Source organism: Macaca mulatta, chromosome 10 (assembly GCF_049350105.2).
Source record: "Macaca mulatta isolate MMU2019108-1 chromosome 10, T2T-MMU8v2.0, whole genome shotgun sequence".
Lineage (NCBI taxonomy): Eukaryota > Metazoa > Chordata > Mammalia > Primates > Cercopithecidae > Macaca > Macaca mulatta.
The window spans coordinates 110319314-110332709 of record NC_133415.1 but is presented as its reverse complement, the minus strand read 5'-3'; the positions used below and the strand labels follow the sequence as shown (position 1 = coordinate 110332709).

General features: G+C 49.0%; 1 protein-coding gene across 5 annotated transcripts in view; it reads left to right on the top strand.

The window, feature by feature from the left end:
• The first annotated feature begins 7448 nt into the window (after positions 1-7448).
• The window catches only part of CTCFL (CCCTC-binding factor like), a 30980-nt gene continuing 25032 nt past the window's right edge, over positions 7449-13396 (top strand). For 2 of the 5 annotated variants that reach the window (XM_001089797.5, XM_077952018.1), the window contains exons 1-2: positions 7732-9066; positions 9459-9681. In XM_001089797.5, the coding sequence (XP_001089797.3) occupies positions 8524-9066; positions 9459-9681 (766 nt within the window). In that variant the 5' untranslated portion in view covers positions 7732-8523. Of the gene's footprint in view, positions 7635-7731; positions 9067-9458; positions 9682-13396 lie in introns of those variants that run through there. The other 3 variants (XM_015148730.3, XM_077952017.1, XM_015148729.3) reach the window with 3 other exon arrangements.

Genomic DNA, 13396 nt, shown 5'->3' with positions numbered 1-13396 from the left:
GCTCATGCCTGTAATTCCAGCACTTTGGGAGGCTGAGGTGGGTGGATCACTTGAGGTCAGGAGTTCAAGACCAGCCTGGCCAAAATGATGAGACCCCCACGTCTCTACTAAAAATACAAAAATTACCTGGGCATAGTAGCATGCACCTGTAATCCCAGCTACTTGGGAAGCTGAGGCAGGAGAATCACTTGAAACCAGGAGGTGGAGGTTGCAGTAAGCCAAGATCATGCCACTGCACTCCAGCCTGGGCAACAGAGCAAGACTCCATTTCAAAAAAAAAAAAAAAGAAAGAAAAGAAAAGAAAAAGAAAAAGAAAATAAGAGCCTTCTGAGCACTCCGTTTCTCCACAATATAGATATCACAGTTCATTATAAATACCTATGGCATGAATACACAACCGTCGAAGGGAGTAAAAAGTTCTTGAAAGGTTTCTTAAAATGAAGAGGCCGGAGACATCATTAAATTGTCCAGGCAAATATCACTGCAGAGCAACAAGAGAAAACTCATCATGACATTTACTTGTGTAAGGCGGTGGGATATAAAACCCAGATTCACCCTTCATGTATGCCAGAGAGGCTGTAAAAAAGAGTGGGCAAAGGCCAGTGGACTCCAATACTCAGTTATTCCACAAATTGTTGTCAAGGATCCTGTCCCAGGCACTTTGGATTCAACAGTTAATAAAACTCACAAAGATCCCTACCCATGTTGAGCTTTCTTACCATATATATTACGTAGTACATATATGGGCAACATATGTAGAAATGTGTATTTAATATATAAGTATATATAATATACATTTAAAAATGTATATATACATATATATAATTTCCCATGTGGAAATTAACAAGAAGCATAATAAATAGCAAATTATAAAGTATTTAAGACAAAGATCTCTGAATCACTGTTTCCACCACTTGAGCAAGCTTTTATTTTTTACTTTTTTTGTTTGTTTTTGTTTTTGTTTTTGTAGAGACAGGGTCTCGCTATGTTGCCCAGGCTGGTCTCAAACTCTTGTCCTCGAGTGATCCTCTGGTCTCAGCCTCCCACAGCACTGGGATTGCAAGTGTGAGCCACCATGCCCGGCCTTAAGCAAGTTTCTTAACCTTTCTATTTCTTTCTCTGTGAAAAGAGTATTATGATGCTGCCCCCTCACAGGGCTTTCTGGAAGATCTGAGAGAGAACTCATGTCACATGCTTGGCATAGTCAGCTGGAGGCCCCCTTCCTACCCAGACTTTAGGGCCATTCCAGCCTTCACTCACCATTTCATTATCGAGCTCTTTTATCCCTTGGGTACTTCAAATACTTATGTGCCTACCAAGTGCCTCATAAAGATTTTACAGTCAACTTAGGGGAGCCAGGGAACAACTAAGTAATAAACCTCATGACACTTACTTTGAAACCAGTGAACACGGAATTTTTTAAAGACAATGACAGTACTCAATGGCCTGTCTCGTCCACTGCTGCCTCATAGAATTTTTTTCAAAATATTTTTACATTTCTGATTTGTCCATCTCTATTTGAAACTATGGCAGTTCCAAATAATGCTCTAGAGCTCATCTGTCTCCAGGCCCACCCAGTCAGGCACACGCACTGGGGATAATTCTTAGCCCAAAGGGCTGTCTAAGGGGAACATGTTCCAACATTTGCTTTCAGCAGCCACGCAGTAGCACAGCCTCCCATACTCGGTCCCATTTGCGTGGTGTGAGCCTGCATTGGTGCGACCCTGCACGGGCGTGAGCCTGCACTGGTGTAAGTCTATCCTGGTGTGTGCCTGCACTGGTGTGAGCCTATCCTGGTGTGACCCTATCCTGGTGTGTGCCTGCACTGGTGTGAGCCTGCACTGGTGTGAGCCTCTCCTGGTGTGACCCTATCCTGGTGTGAGCCTGCACTGGTGTGAGCCTCTCCTGGTGTGTGCCTGCACTGGTGTGAGCTTATCCTGGTGTGTGCCTGTACTGGTGTGAGCCTATCCTGGTGTGTGCCTGCACTGGTGTGAGCCTATCCTGGTGTGTGCCTGCACTGGTGTGAGCCTGTCCTGGTGTGTGCCTGTCCTGGTGTGTACCTGCATTGGTGTGAGCCTGTCCTGGTGTGTGCCTGCACTGATGTGAGCCTGCATTGGTGTGACCTTGCACTGGTGTGTGCCTGAATTGGTGTGAGCCTGCACTGATGTGAGCCTGTCCTGGTGTGTACCTGCACTGGTGTGCTACAGCTGCTCTAACAAAACACCACAGACTAAATGGCTAAAAAAACAGATGTTTATTTCTCATAGTTCTGGAGGCTGGAAGTACAAGAGCAAGGTGCTGGCAAGTTTGGTTCTCCCGAGGCCCCGTTCTTGACTTGCATAAAGCCATCTTCTTGCTGCTCTCACGCAGCCTTTCCTGTGTGTGTGCACTTCCCTCGTGTCTTTTCTTATAAGGACCTCAGCTAGGTAGCACTGGGGCCCCATCCTCTCGCCATCATTTCAATAATCACCGCTTTGGAGGCCCTAATACAGTTAGGTGGCTTAGTTCTCCCCCACCCCTACGGCCCCCAAAGGCCTTTGTTCAAACTCAATTACCTCTTTAAAGCTCCTACCTCTAAATATTGTGACATTTTGTACCCCCAGGCACTGGGGGTTGGGACTTCATATGAATTTGGGGGGACACAGTAATGTGTGTATAGCCCCTACCTGTGCCACATACTTTGCAAGGCCTTCCTTTCCTTTGAGCACATTGCCTGATAAACTGATAGTGTGGACCCGCCACAAAGCAATACCACCTGCAAAATACATGCGCCACAGCCAGCTGGCAGCTGGGAGAGCAAAGCTCACCTGTCCACTACATGAAAATCCCCAAACATCAGGCACAAAAGGCATAATAAATAGCATTATCACCTGGAGGAGGCAAGTGACCGAGCTCCACAGCAGGCACTGGGGGAACCCATGGCTGGCCTGTCACCACACCTGGGCATCTGTAAGAGACCGAATGGCATTTGCTATGAGAGGGCCTGGGTCTCAGCAGGTTTTAGATGCAAGGAACAAGACACACTCTGTCCCCTTACATCCACTTCCAGCACAGCCCCTGGGGATAAGGAGGTGATGGGTCTGGATGGAACAGAGACAGAACTCTGTAGATGAAAAGGCTGGACAGGTGCACGGCTTTGGTTAAAGGGGGAACTGAAGCCCATCTGAGGAACTGAGACTTGACAAGGAGGGTGTGGGCCCAGGAGTCCACTGTTCTTTTCACGTGAGACTAAATGCAAACACCTTGCCTTGCAGTCTATCTCGATCCCCTAAAAAACAGAGATAGAAGGTTTACCCGGTCGAAACTGCTCCACACACTCAGGGTACAAATAGGATTCTACCTCCTACTTTTCTAAACAGTTTCCTGGGCCACACAGGCCTATGAGCAGGAAATCCAGCAGGTCTGGCTTGGAGTGCCTCCCCGCAAATATTATACAAGAATGCAGGGAAGGAGCAAAGTTTAGCAGCTGCAGACCTGTCTCCCCTGCCTGCTTGGCCCTCTCTCCTCCTCTTCATCCCTCCCCTTCCATCTAAGTCCCTTTGTCCCCTTCAAATCTAACTCAGTTTCCCCTTTCTCTATCCCACCTCCCACTGGCTTTATATCTCCTTTTAAAAAACGACTTTTAAATTTGTATTTGAAATTTTCTAAACATGATTCTATAATACAAACTCTGAAAAACTTCCTAGCAGCATGAGTGTCACAGCCATCATGCAAAATTACCCAAGAAGGCACTAAATAGGTGCTGATTGCTTAAGCAGAAAAACTAATTGAAATGATTTAAAATAAGTCATTATAGCACACTATTTTCCCAGTGACCTTCAAATATTTATTTTCTTTGTATAGTACATATACTGTGACAGAAACCCCAGACACCATGCAGAAACTAGGGAGCCAAGAAAGTCACTGGCAAATGTATTACCACTGGTACATGGGTGTCTTTCAAAGCTGAATTTAATTCTATCTTTTATACTATTGAAAATAAAAATAATATTTGATTATATATTATTTGCGAATGACAAAGAGGGAGCTGTGGAAAGCGGGCAAACATATAGAAAGCACTTTGATGGATACAGAAAGTTCTCTGGCTATGGATGGGAGGGAAATCCATCCCTGGGATTGGAGGATATGTTTAAACAAAAGAAGGCCAAGAGAAAGTCATTTCTTCATCCAGGTCAATTTTCGTCACTCCAGGAGTTTTGGGGACCAATCTCCAATCTCCTGTTTGCCACACTTTCTCCTTTGAGCTGTTGGTTTTGGATTTGCTTTTTGCAGCATACAAATATTTATTCACAATCTGCAAACAAAATGCCATTAAGATTTTGAAACAAAAGTGAAAACAAGTAAGAACAGTTTCCTGGAACGTTGTAAGCTGTGCCTTAAAAGAAATCAGTGAGGTACAAATTATTTCATTTACTCGTTGGCTCCAAATTTGCATTTTTTAAATCTGGTTGCAGGTGTCAACTCAACTTCTTCTGGAGACCATCGATATGATGAATTTCCATTAAAAGTAATTGATTGAAGTGAAAACACACATAAAAAATGAACCACTTTAGAGTGAACAGTTCAGTGGGCTTCAGCCCGTTCAGTGTTGCCGCCCCTCCACATCCCCCACCCTCCCACCTGCCCTAAGTGAGCTCCTGGGAAGTACGTGTGAATTCCGAAGCACCCCTGCTCCATCTGCTGCCTTCTCTCCCTTTCCAGCCCCCACATTCCTGCTCTTTCTCTGCTCAACAACCCCGTCTTCTCCCTCGGACGGTCGTCCTCCTCCACACCTGCCTACGTTCTCCCTTTTTTGCCCTCGTCGTCCCCTCTCTTCCTCGTTCCTCGAGCTCCCTCTGCTCCCTCGAGGGTACTCAGGATTCGGCAACTCTGCACACCTCCGTGCCCCGGAGCCCTCGGAGTTCCTCCCCTTTCCCACCACGAAGCCTCTTTTTTTCCATTTATTTCCATCCCCATTTCCCGACCCCCACCTCTGGGGTCCCTGTCAATCTCCATCATCCCTGATGCCCTATCTCCGCCTCCTTCCACGTCTCCTTTCCTGCACATTCCTAGCCCCCACCTAGCCCCTGCTCAGGTCTCCGGGGCTCATAGAAGGCCCTCCTCATCCTCCACTCCTGCCCTGTCCAGCCCACCCCAACCCATCTCTTGGAATCCTTGTAAGGTCTCTCCCGGCCCAGTCTCCTCTACGTCCATTTCCCACCCAAGTCTCTAGGCACCCCCTTCCCCCTCCTCTCCCAGTTCCCCTCCTTATCCTCCCCCCACTCCAGATCTGCCAGCGCCCCCTGCAGGGCCCTCCTGCCCTCCTTATCCATTCCCTACCCCCGCCCCGCCCAGGTCTCCCAGCGCCCCCTGCGGGCCCTCCTCCTCTCCGTATCCACGCCCCCCAGGTTCCCCAGCACCCCCTCCAGACCCTCCTCCCTCCTTCTCCATTCCCCTCCACCCCCGCCCAAGTCTCCCAGCGCCCCCTGCAGGCCCTCCTCCCTCCTTATCCATTCCTCTCCAGGTCTCCCAGCGCCCCTTGCAGGCCCCACTCCACTCCTTATCCATTCCCCCCCATCGTCTCCCAGCGCTCCCCTGCAGGCCCCCCGCCCGCGACGGGACTTCCAGGGCCCCCTGCAGACCCTCCTCCCCTGGTCCCCTCCTATTCATCCCCCAGGTCTCCCAAGAACCCCTGCAGGCCCTCCTCCCCTCATTATCCATTTCCCCCTCCTCAGGTCTCCCAGCCCCGCTGCAGGCCCTCCTCCCCTCCTTATCCATTCCTCCACAAGGTCCCCCAGCGCCCCCTGCAGGACTCTCCTCCCTTCCTCATTCCACCCCTCCCCCCAGTATCTCAGGGCCTCCTGCAGGCCTTCCTCCCCTCCTTATCCATTCCCCTCCCCCAGGTCTCCCAGCGCCCCCTGCAGGCCCTCCTCCCCTCCTTATCCTTTCCTCCCCCACCCCCCGCAGGGCTCCCAGGGCCCCCTGCAGACCCTCCTCTTCTCTTTATCCATTACCCCCTCCTCAGGTCTCCCAGCGCCCCCTGCAGGGCTCTCCTCCCCTCTTCATTCCACCCCTCCCCCCAGTATCTCAGTGCCTCCTGCAGGCCTTCCTCCCCTCCTTATCCATTCCCCTCCCCCAGATCTCCCAGCGCCCCCTGCAGGCCCTCCTCCCCTCCTTATCCTTTCCTCCCCCACCCCCCGCAGGGCTCCCAGGGCCCCCTGCAGACCCTCCTCTTCTCTTTATCCATTACCCCCTCCTCAGGTCTCCCAGCGCCCCCTGCAGGGCTCTCCTCCCCTCTTCATTCCACCCCTCCCCCCAGTATCTCAGTGCCTCCTGCAGGCCTTCCTCCCCTCCTTATCCATTCCCCTCCCCCAGATCTCCCAGCGCCCCCTGCAGGCCCTCCTCCCCTCTTTATCCTTTCCTCCCCCACCCCCCGCAGGGCTCCCAGGGCCCCCTGCAGACCCTCCTCTTCTCTTTATCCATTACCCCCTCCTCAGGTCTCCCAGCGCCCCCTGCAGGGCTCTCCTCCCCTCTTCATTCCACCCCTCCCCCCAGTATCTCAGTGCCTCCTGCAGGCCTTCCTCCCCTCCTTATCCATTCCCCTCCCCCAGGTCTCCCAGCGCCCCCTGCAAACCCTCCTCCCCGGTCCCCTCCTATTCATCCCCCAGGTCTCCCAAGAACCCCCGCGGGCCCTCCTCCTTATCTATTACCACCTCCTCAGGTCTCTCAGCACCCCTGCAGGCCTCTCCTCCCCTCCTCATTTCCACCCCTCCCCCCAGTATCCCAGTGCCTCCTGCTGGCCCTCCTCCCCTCCTTATCCATTCCCCCACAAGGTCTCCCAGCGCCCCCTGCAGGGCTCTCCTCCCCTCCTCATTCCACCCCTCCCCCCAGTATCTCAGTGCCTCCTGCTGGCCCTCCTCCCTTCCTTATCCATTACCCCCCAACCAGGTCTCCCAGCCCCACTGCAGGGCTCTCCTCCCCTCCTCATTCTACCCCTCCCCCCGATCTCACCCCGGATCTTAGTGCCTCCTGCTGGCCCTCCTCCCCTCCTTATCCATTCCTCGTCAGGTCTCCCAGGCCCCCTGCAGGCCCTCGTGCCCTCCTTAGCTCCCTACCTGGTCTCCCAGCACCCCCTGCGGGGCCCTCGTGCCCTCCTTAGTTCCCCCCCAGGTCTCCCAGCACCCCCTGCGGGGCCCTCCTCTCTTCCGCATCCACCTCAACCCCGAGGTATTTCCGTGCCCCCTGCAGGACGCTCCTCCTTAGGCGCCCCCCTCCCAGGTCTTCCAGCACCGCAGGCTCTCCTCCCCTTCTTATCCACCGCCCACCAAGGTCTCCCAGTTCCCCATGTGGGACCCTCCTCCCCTCCTCATCCACCCCCCCAGGTCCATCGGTGCCCCCTGCGGGGTCCTCCCCCTCCCTACTCCCCTCCCCCTCGCAGCTCCGCCTCCCCCCAAAGTACACCACCCCTCCCCCAACCCCGCCTGGCTCCACCCCCTTCGCGCCCCCTCTTTTCCGCTCCGCGCCTGCGCACTGCCACCCTCCACTCTCGCGCCAGCCCTGCGGCGGCGGGCTGTGGGCTGCAGCACGCGGTGCACGAGGCAGAGCCCACAAGCCACAGACGGAGTGGGCCGGGCACTCCGGCCACGCCTTCCGCGGTGAGGGGCCAGTCCTGGGTAGGGTCAAGCCCACCTGTTCTCCTCCAAGAGCATGGGCTGTTCTGGGTGTGGGCGGAGGGAGGGGCTGGACCTGGACGGAAAGGCCCAAGGGCGGGCGGCAGACGCTGAGGGGCTACCCGGGAGGGTCGGGGCGGGGCGTGTTGGGCAGGGTAAAGCAGGGGCACTGCCAGGCCTCCAAAGGAGTGTGCTTGGCCTCGTCGAGACCTGCTTGGCCAAGTCTGGGTGGGCTCGAGGCCACTAGGCCCAAAGCCCGCCTTCCTCTGAGGGTGCTGTGTCTAGAACCATGCACGAGGGGAATGCCTGCTGGGGCCCGAACCTCGCTAGGCCCAGCCCGAACCTCGCTAGGCCCAGGAGGTGCACTGGCCCAGGGCCTGCTCGGGCCCAAACCTGGCTAGGCCCAGGTTGTGCTCTGGCCCAGTTCCTGCTTGGACCTGAAAGTTGCTAGGCCCAGGATGTGCACTGGCCGAGAGCCTGCTGGGCCCAAACCTTGCTAGGCCCAGGATGTTCACTGACCAGACCTGCTCAGGCCTAACCTTGCTAGGCGCAGGATATGCTATGCACTGGTCCAGAGCCTGCTCAGGTGGAACCTTGCGAGGCACAGGATGTGTGCTGGCCCCAAACCTGTTCGTTTCTAGAGTTTTGTACAAAATCCTGCTTTAGCCTAAATCCTGCTTAGCCTCGACCCCCTCCTAGACCCAGGCCAGATCAGCATTGTTCTGACCCTACTAGGTCCAAAGCCTTTTGAGGCCAGACCTTGTTTCAACTCCAAAGCTTGCTAGGCTCCAGCACCCCCCATCCCTCCTCATATCCTCCCCCCACACTTCTTCCCCTATGAAAATCGCTTATTTCTCAAACAGGCCAAATCATCATGGCAGCTACTGAGATCTCTGTCCTTTCTGAGCAATTCACCAAAATCAAAGAACTCGAGTTGATGCCAGAAAAAGGCCTGAAGGAGGAGGAAAAAGACGGAGTGTGCAGAGAGAAAGACCATGGGAGCCCTAGGGAGTTGGAGGCCGCGTGTACCTCTGGGGCCCTCCAGGACAGCGTCCTGGAGGAAGAAGTGGAGCTGGTGCCGGCCACCTCGGAGGAGAGTGAGAAGCACATGTTGACCCTGCAGACGGTGCACTTCACTTCTGAAGCTGTGGAGTTGCAGGATATGAGCTTGCTGAGCATACAGCAGCAAGAAGGGGTGCAGGTGATGGTGCAACAGGCTGGCCCTGGGTTGCTGTGGCTTGAGGAAGGCCCCCGGCAGAGCCTGCAGCAGTATGTGGCCATTAGTATCCAGCAAGAGCTGTACTCCCTGCAAGAGATGGAGGTGTTGCAGTTCCACGCTCTAGAGGAGAATGTGATGGTGGCCAGTGAAGACAGTAAGTTAGCGGTGAGCCTGGCTGAAAGTGCTGGACTGATTAAGGTAAAGCTGGTTTTAATAAACAACGCCTTACATGAAAAAGAACAAATTGAAGTCGGCTTTTATGCAATATTATGTCTGGACAAGATATTTTGCAGTTGCAAATTAAAGGCAGTAAAAATACGTCCCAGGAAAATCCTGAGAGTTCTTAGGTTCTTTTTTTAAAAAGTTTTAAAAGTTGTGCTAATTGGAATACTGTAAGGTGCATTAGGTTTTAAAAAAAAAAGGTGTTAAATTTCACTGCCGTAACCCTGATGCTAAATAATTAACATTGTGATGCATAATCTTCAACTTTTGCTTTTCTTTTTGTATTCTGTGGTTCATCCAGGCAAAAATCTAATTATATTGAAATTAATAGTATCATATTTGTTTGAATATTTATTGTTGTTTATTAGCTCCAGGAAGGGCAGGAGAAGAACCAGTTATTGACTGAAAGATTGGCTGAAAGAACAAAGGAACAGCTCTTTTTTGTGGAAACAATGTCAGGAGATGAAAGAAGTGACGAAATTGTTCTCACAATTTCAAATTTAAATGTGGAAGAACAAGAAGATCAACCTACAACTGATCAAGCAGATGTTGAAAAGGCCAAATCTACAAAAAATCAAAGAAAGACAAAGGGTAGGCCAGTTCATCTCATAGAATACACTCCATAAAACTGGGCCGCTGTTTTTCTTTATGGGAAGGTGATGGTAATTGAAGTTTTAAGTGGTCGACTTTTAGTTACTTTCAAATTGTCAGGAAATGGGAGAAATTTTAAACTAATATTCTGAATTGTGAATCAAATCCAGAATGGTTTTGCACTTTGCACACAAACGTTTTGAAAGCACAGTAAAAATGTTCCCACAAAACCTTGTGCACGTAAGCAAAGAAGGCCAAGCCCTGGTCTCTGCTGTCTAGTTTGCAGCCCCAGAGGGATATGGGGGACAAGTCATTACAGGACAGGTGGTGAGGCCTCGTGTGCTTCAGGGGCAAGAGAAGGAGCAATTCCTCCTTCAGGAAGCAGTGGAGGGTGCCTTCTAAGGGAGGTGATATTTAGGTGAGTCCAGGACAAAGAAGCCATTAAGATGGGGATCAGGATTCCAGGCACTAGGAAGTGGTCTGGGTGTGTAGGTCTGGAAGTATCTACTTTGTATGTGAGGGTGGAGAGCTCTACTGTGTCTATAGAGCTGGGTGGGTGGGAGGTAGGTGCTCAGAGAGGTGGATGGGTTCAGATTAGGAAGACCCTGAAGCAATATTAAAGCCTTATTAAACTGAGATTGCATTCCAGCAGCCCACAGTATGGATGAGTTTGTCCTACGAAAATGATTTGTTTGGCTTTTTTTTTTTTTTTTTTTTTTTTTTTTGAGACGGAGTCTCGCTCTGTCACCCAGGCTGGAGTGCAGTGGCACGATCTCAGCTCACTGCAAACTCCGCCTCCCGGGTTCACGCCATTCTCCTGCCTCAGCCTCCCGAGTAGCTGGGACTATAGGCTCCCACTACCAGGCCCAGCTAATTTTTTTTGAAGTTTTAGTAGAGACGGGGTTTCACCGTATTAGCCAGGATGGTCTCGATCTGCTGACCTTGTGATCCGCCCACCTTGGCCTCCCAAAGTGCTGGGATTACAGGCATGAGCCACTGCGCCCAGCCTTATTTTTTTTAATATTAGTTTCTCACTAATATATTTAAATCAACATATTTCACCCCCAAAATTGCAATTTCTAGCTCTTTTAAATTATATCTGGCAACATTTGGCACAGTTTCCTTCCTCCTGGCAACAGGTGCCTGGGATTGGAAGGTGACTCAGTTTAGAAAAGGAGAATGCCGCCCAAACACACTGCTACCACCACCCCATTCTTACATGTGGTCAGGACCTTTCACTCAGGTTTCTGGCCTCTGCCTTCCATAGGTGGTTGAGTTTGCAGCCTTTTGATATATGGTAGTTTCTCATGTGTTTAAATCAAGAGTTTTACACTCTTAAGTTTTACAATTTTTAGCTCATTTTTAGGTTTTTGATGTATTTACAAATTTGTAGAACCATCACCACTGTCTGAATTCCAGAATATTTGGATCACTCCAATAAGAGGCCTGTACCCATTAGGCAGTCACTTCCTACTCCATTCCTGGCTACCACTAATCTGCTTTTTGTTTCCATAGATTTTCCTGTTCTGCACATTTTCCGGAAGCTGAATCATATATGTATACCATGTGCCTTTCATGTCTAGACTCTTGAGCTTAGCATAATGTTTGGAGGGTTTGTTGGTATTGTAGCATGTGTCAGCGCTTCATTCGTTTTTAATGGCTAATAATCCCTGTATGGGTACAGCACATTTTATTTATCCATTCCTTCATTGATACACACCGCAATTGTGTCCACCTTTCAGCAAGTGTGAATGGTGCTGTTTTGACCATCTGTGTACAAATTTTTTGTTTGAGCACCAGTTTCCAATCCTTTTGAGTATATACTTAGGATTGGAATTGCTGGATGATGTGGTTACTCTGTGTTTAACTTTTTGAGGAGCTGCCACACTGTTTTCCATAGCAGCCGCACCAGTTTGAATTTGCACCAGCAGTGTGTGTAGCTTCCAGTTTCTCCACATCCTCACCAACTTACTTTCCATTTGTTGTTATCGTTTAATTATAGCCATCCTAGCAGGTGTGAAGAGGTATCTCGTAATTTTGGTTTCCATTTCTCTAATGACTAAGGGTGTTGAGTATCTCTTCATGTGATCATTGGCCTCTTACGTATTTTCTTTGGAAAAAATGGCTATTCAAATCTTTGGCTCATTTTTAACTGGCACTGTATCGGCTTCCCAGGGATGCCATGACAAAGCACCACCAACTGAGTGGCTTCAAACCACAGAAACATACCTCTCACAGTTCTGGAAGCTACGAGTGTGAAATCGAGGTGTTGGCAAAGCCATGCTCTCTTGGAAGGCTGTCGGGGAGAATATATTTCATGCCTTTCTCTTAGCTTCTGGTTGCCAGCAGTCATGCCATTCATTGGCTTGCAGATGCATTACTCCAGTCTCTGCCTCTGTTATCACATGGAATTATTTCTGTGTGTCCCTGTGTGTATCTCTTTTCCTCTTCTTGTAAGTACTTATAAGTATAGCACTTATAAGTACTTATAAGTACTTGTAAGTACTTATACTTATAAGTACGCCAGTCACATTGGCTTATGACCCACCTTCATCCAGTATGACCTCAGCTTAACTTGATTACATCTGCAAAGACCCTTTTTGTTCATAAGATCACATTCACAGGTATCTGGCCTGAGGACTTCACGTATTTTTGCAGGGGTCACAACTCAACTTGTAAACCTTCTATTCCAAGTTTGTTGAGTATTTTATCAAGAAAACGGTGTTGGATTATATGAAATGATTTTTCTGCATTTATTGAGATGATCATGTGTTGTTCTTTTTTTCTTCATTCTGTTAATATGGTATATTACACTGATTGATTCACATATGTTGAACTACCCTTTTATTCCTGCAGAAATTCTCAACTTGGTTATGGTATATAATCCTTTTAATATGCTGCTTGATTTGGTTTGCTAGTGTTCTGCTAAAGATTTTTGCATCTGTATTCACTAGGAATATTGGTCTGTAGTCTTCTTTTGATGTCTTTGTCTGGCTTTAGTATGTAAGTAATACTGGCCTCGTGTAATTCATTGGGAAGAAGTGTTTCCTCCCTTTTTTGAAGATTTAGAGGATTGGCATTAATATTTAAGCATTTGGTAGACTTAATCGGTGAAGCGATTTGGTCCTGGGGTTTTCTTTCTTGGAAGTTTGTTGATTAGTGACTCACTGTCCTTACTGATACAGGTCTATTCCAATTTTCTGTTTCTTCTTATATCATTTTTAGTAGTTTGTGTGTTTCTAGGAATTTTCTATTTCATCTGTATTATTTAATTTGTTGGCATATAATTGTTCATAGTATTCCATTATAAACATTTTTATTTCTGTAAGATTGGTAAGAATGTTCCCACTTTTCTTCCTGATTTTAGCAATTTGAGTATTCTCTTTTTTACCCCCTCAGTCACAAGTCTAGATAAAGGTTTGTCAGTGTCGATCTTTTTGAAGAACCAACTTGTGGTGGTTTTGTTGGTTTTCTCTAATTTTTTTCTCTCTAATCTTAATATTTTCTTTTTCTACTAGCTTTGCGTTTAGATTTATCTTCTTTTTCTAGTTCCTCAAAGTGTAAAGTTAGGTTATTTGAAATATTTCTTCTTTTTTAATGTAAGTGTTTATAGCTAAAAATTTTCCTCTGAGCACTGCCTTGGGTACATTTGGTATCTCATGTTTTCACTTTCGTTCATCTCAAAGAACTTAATAATTTTCTTGTTATTTCTACT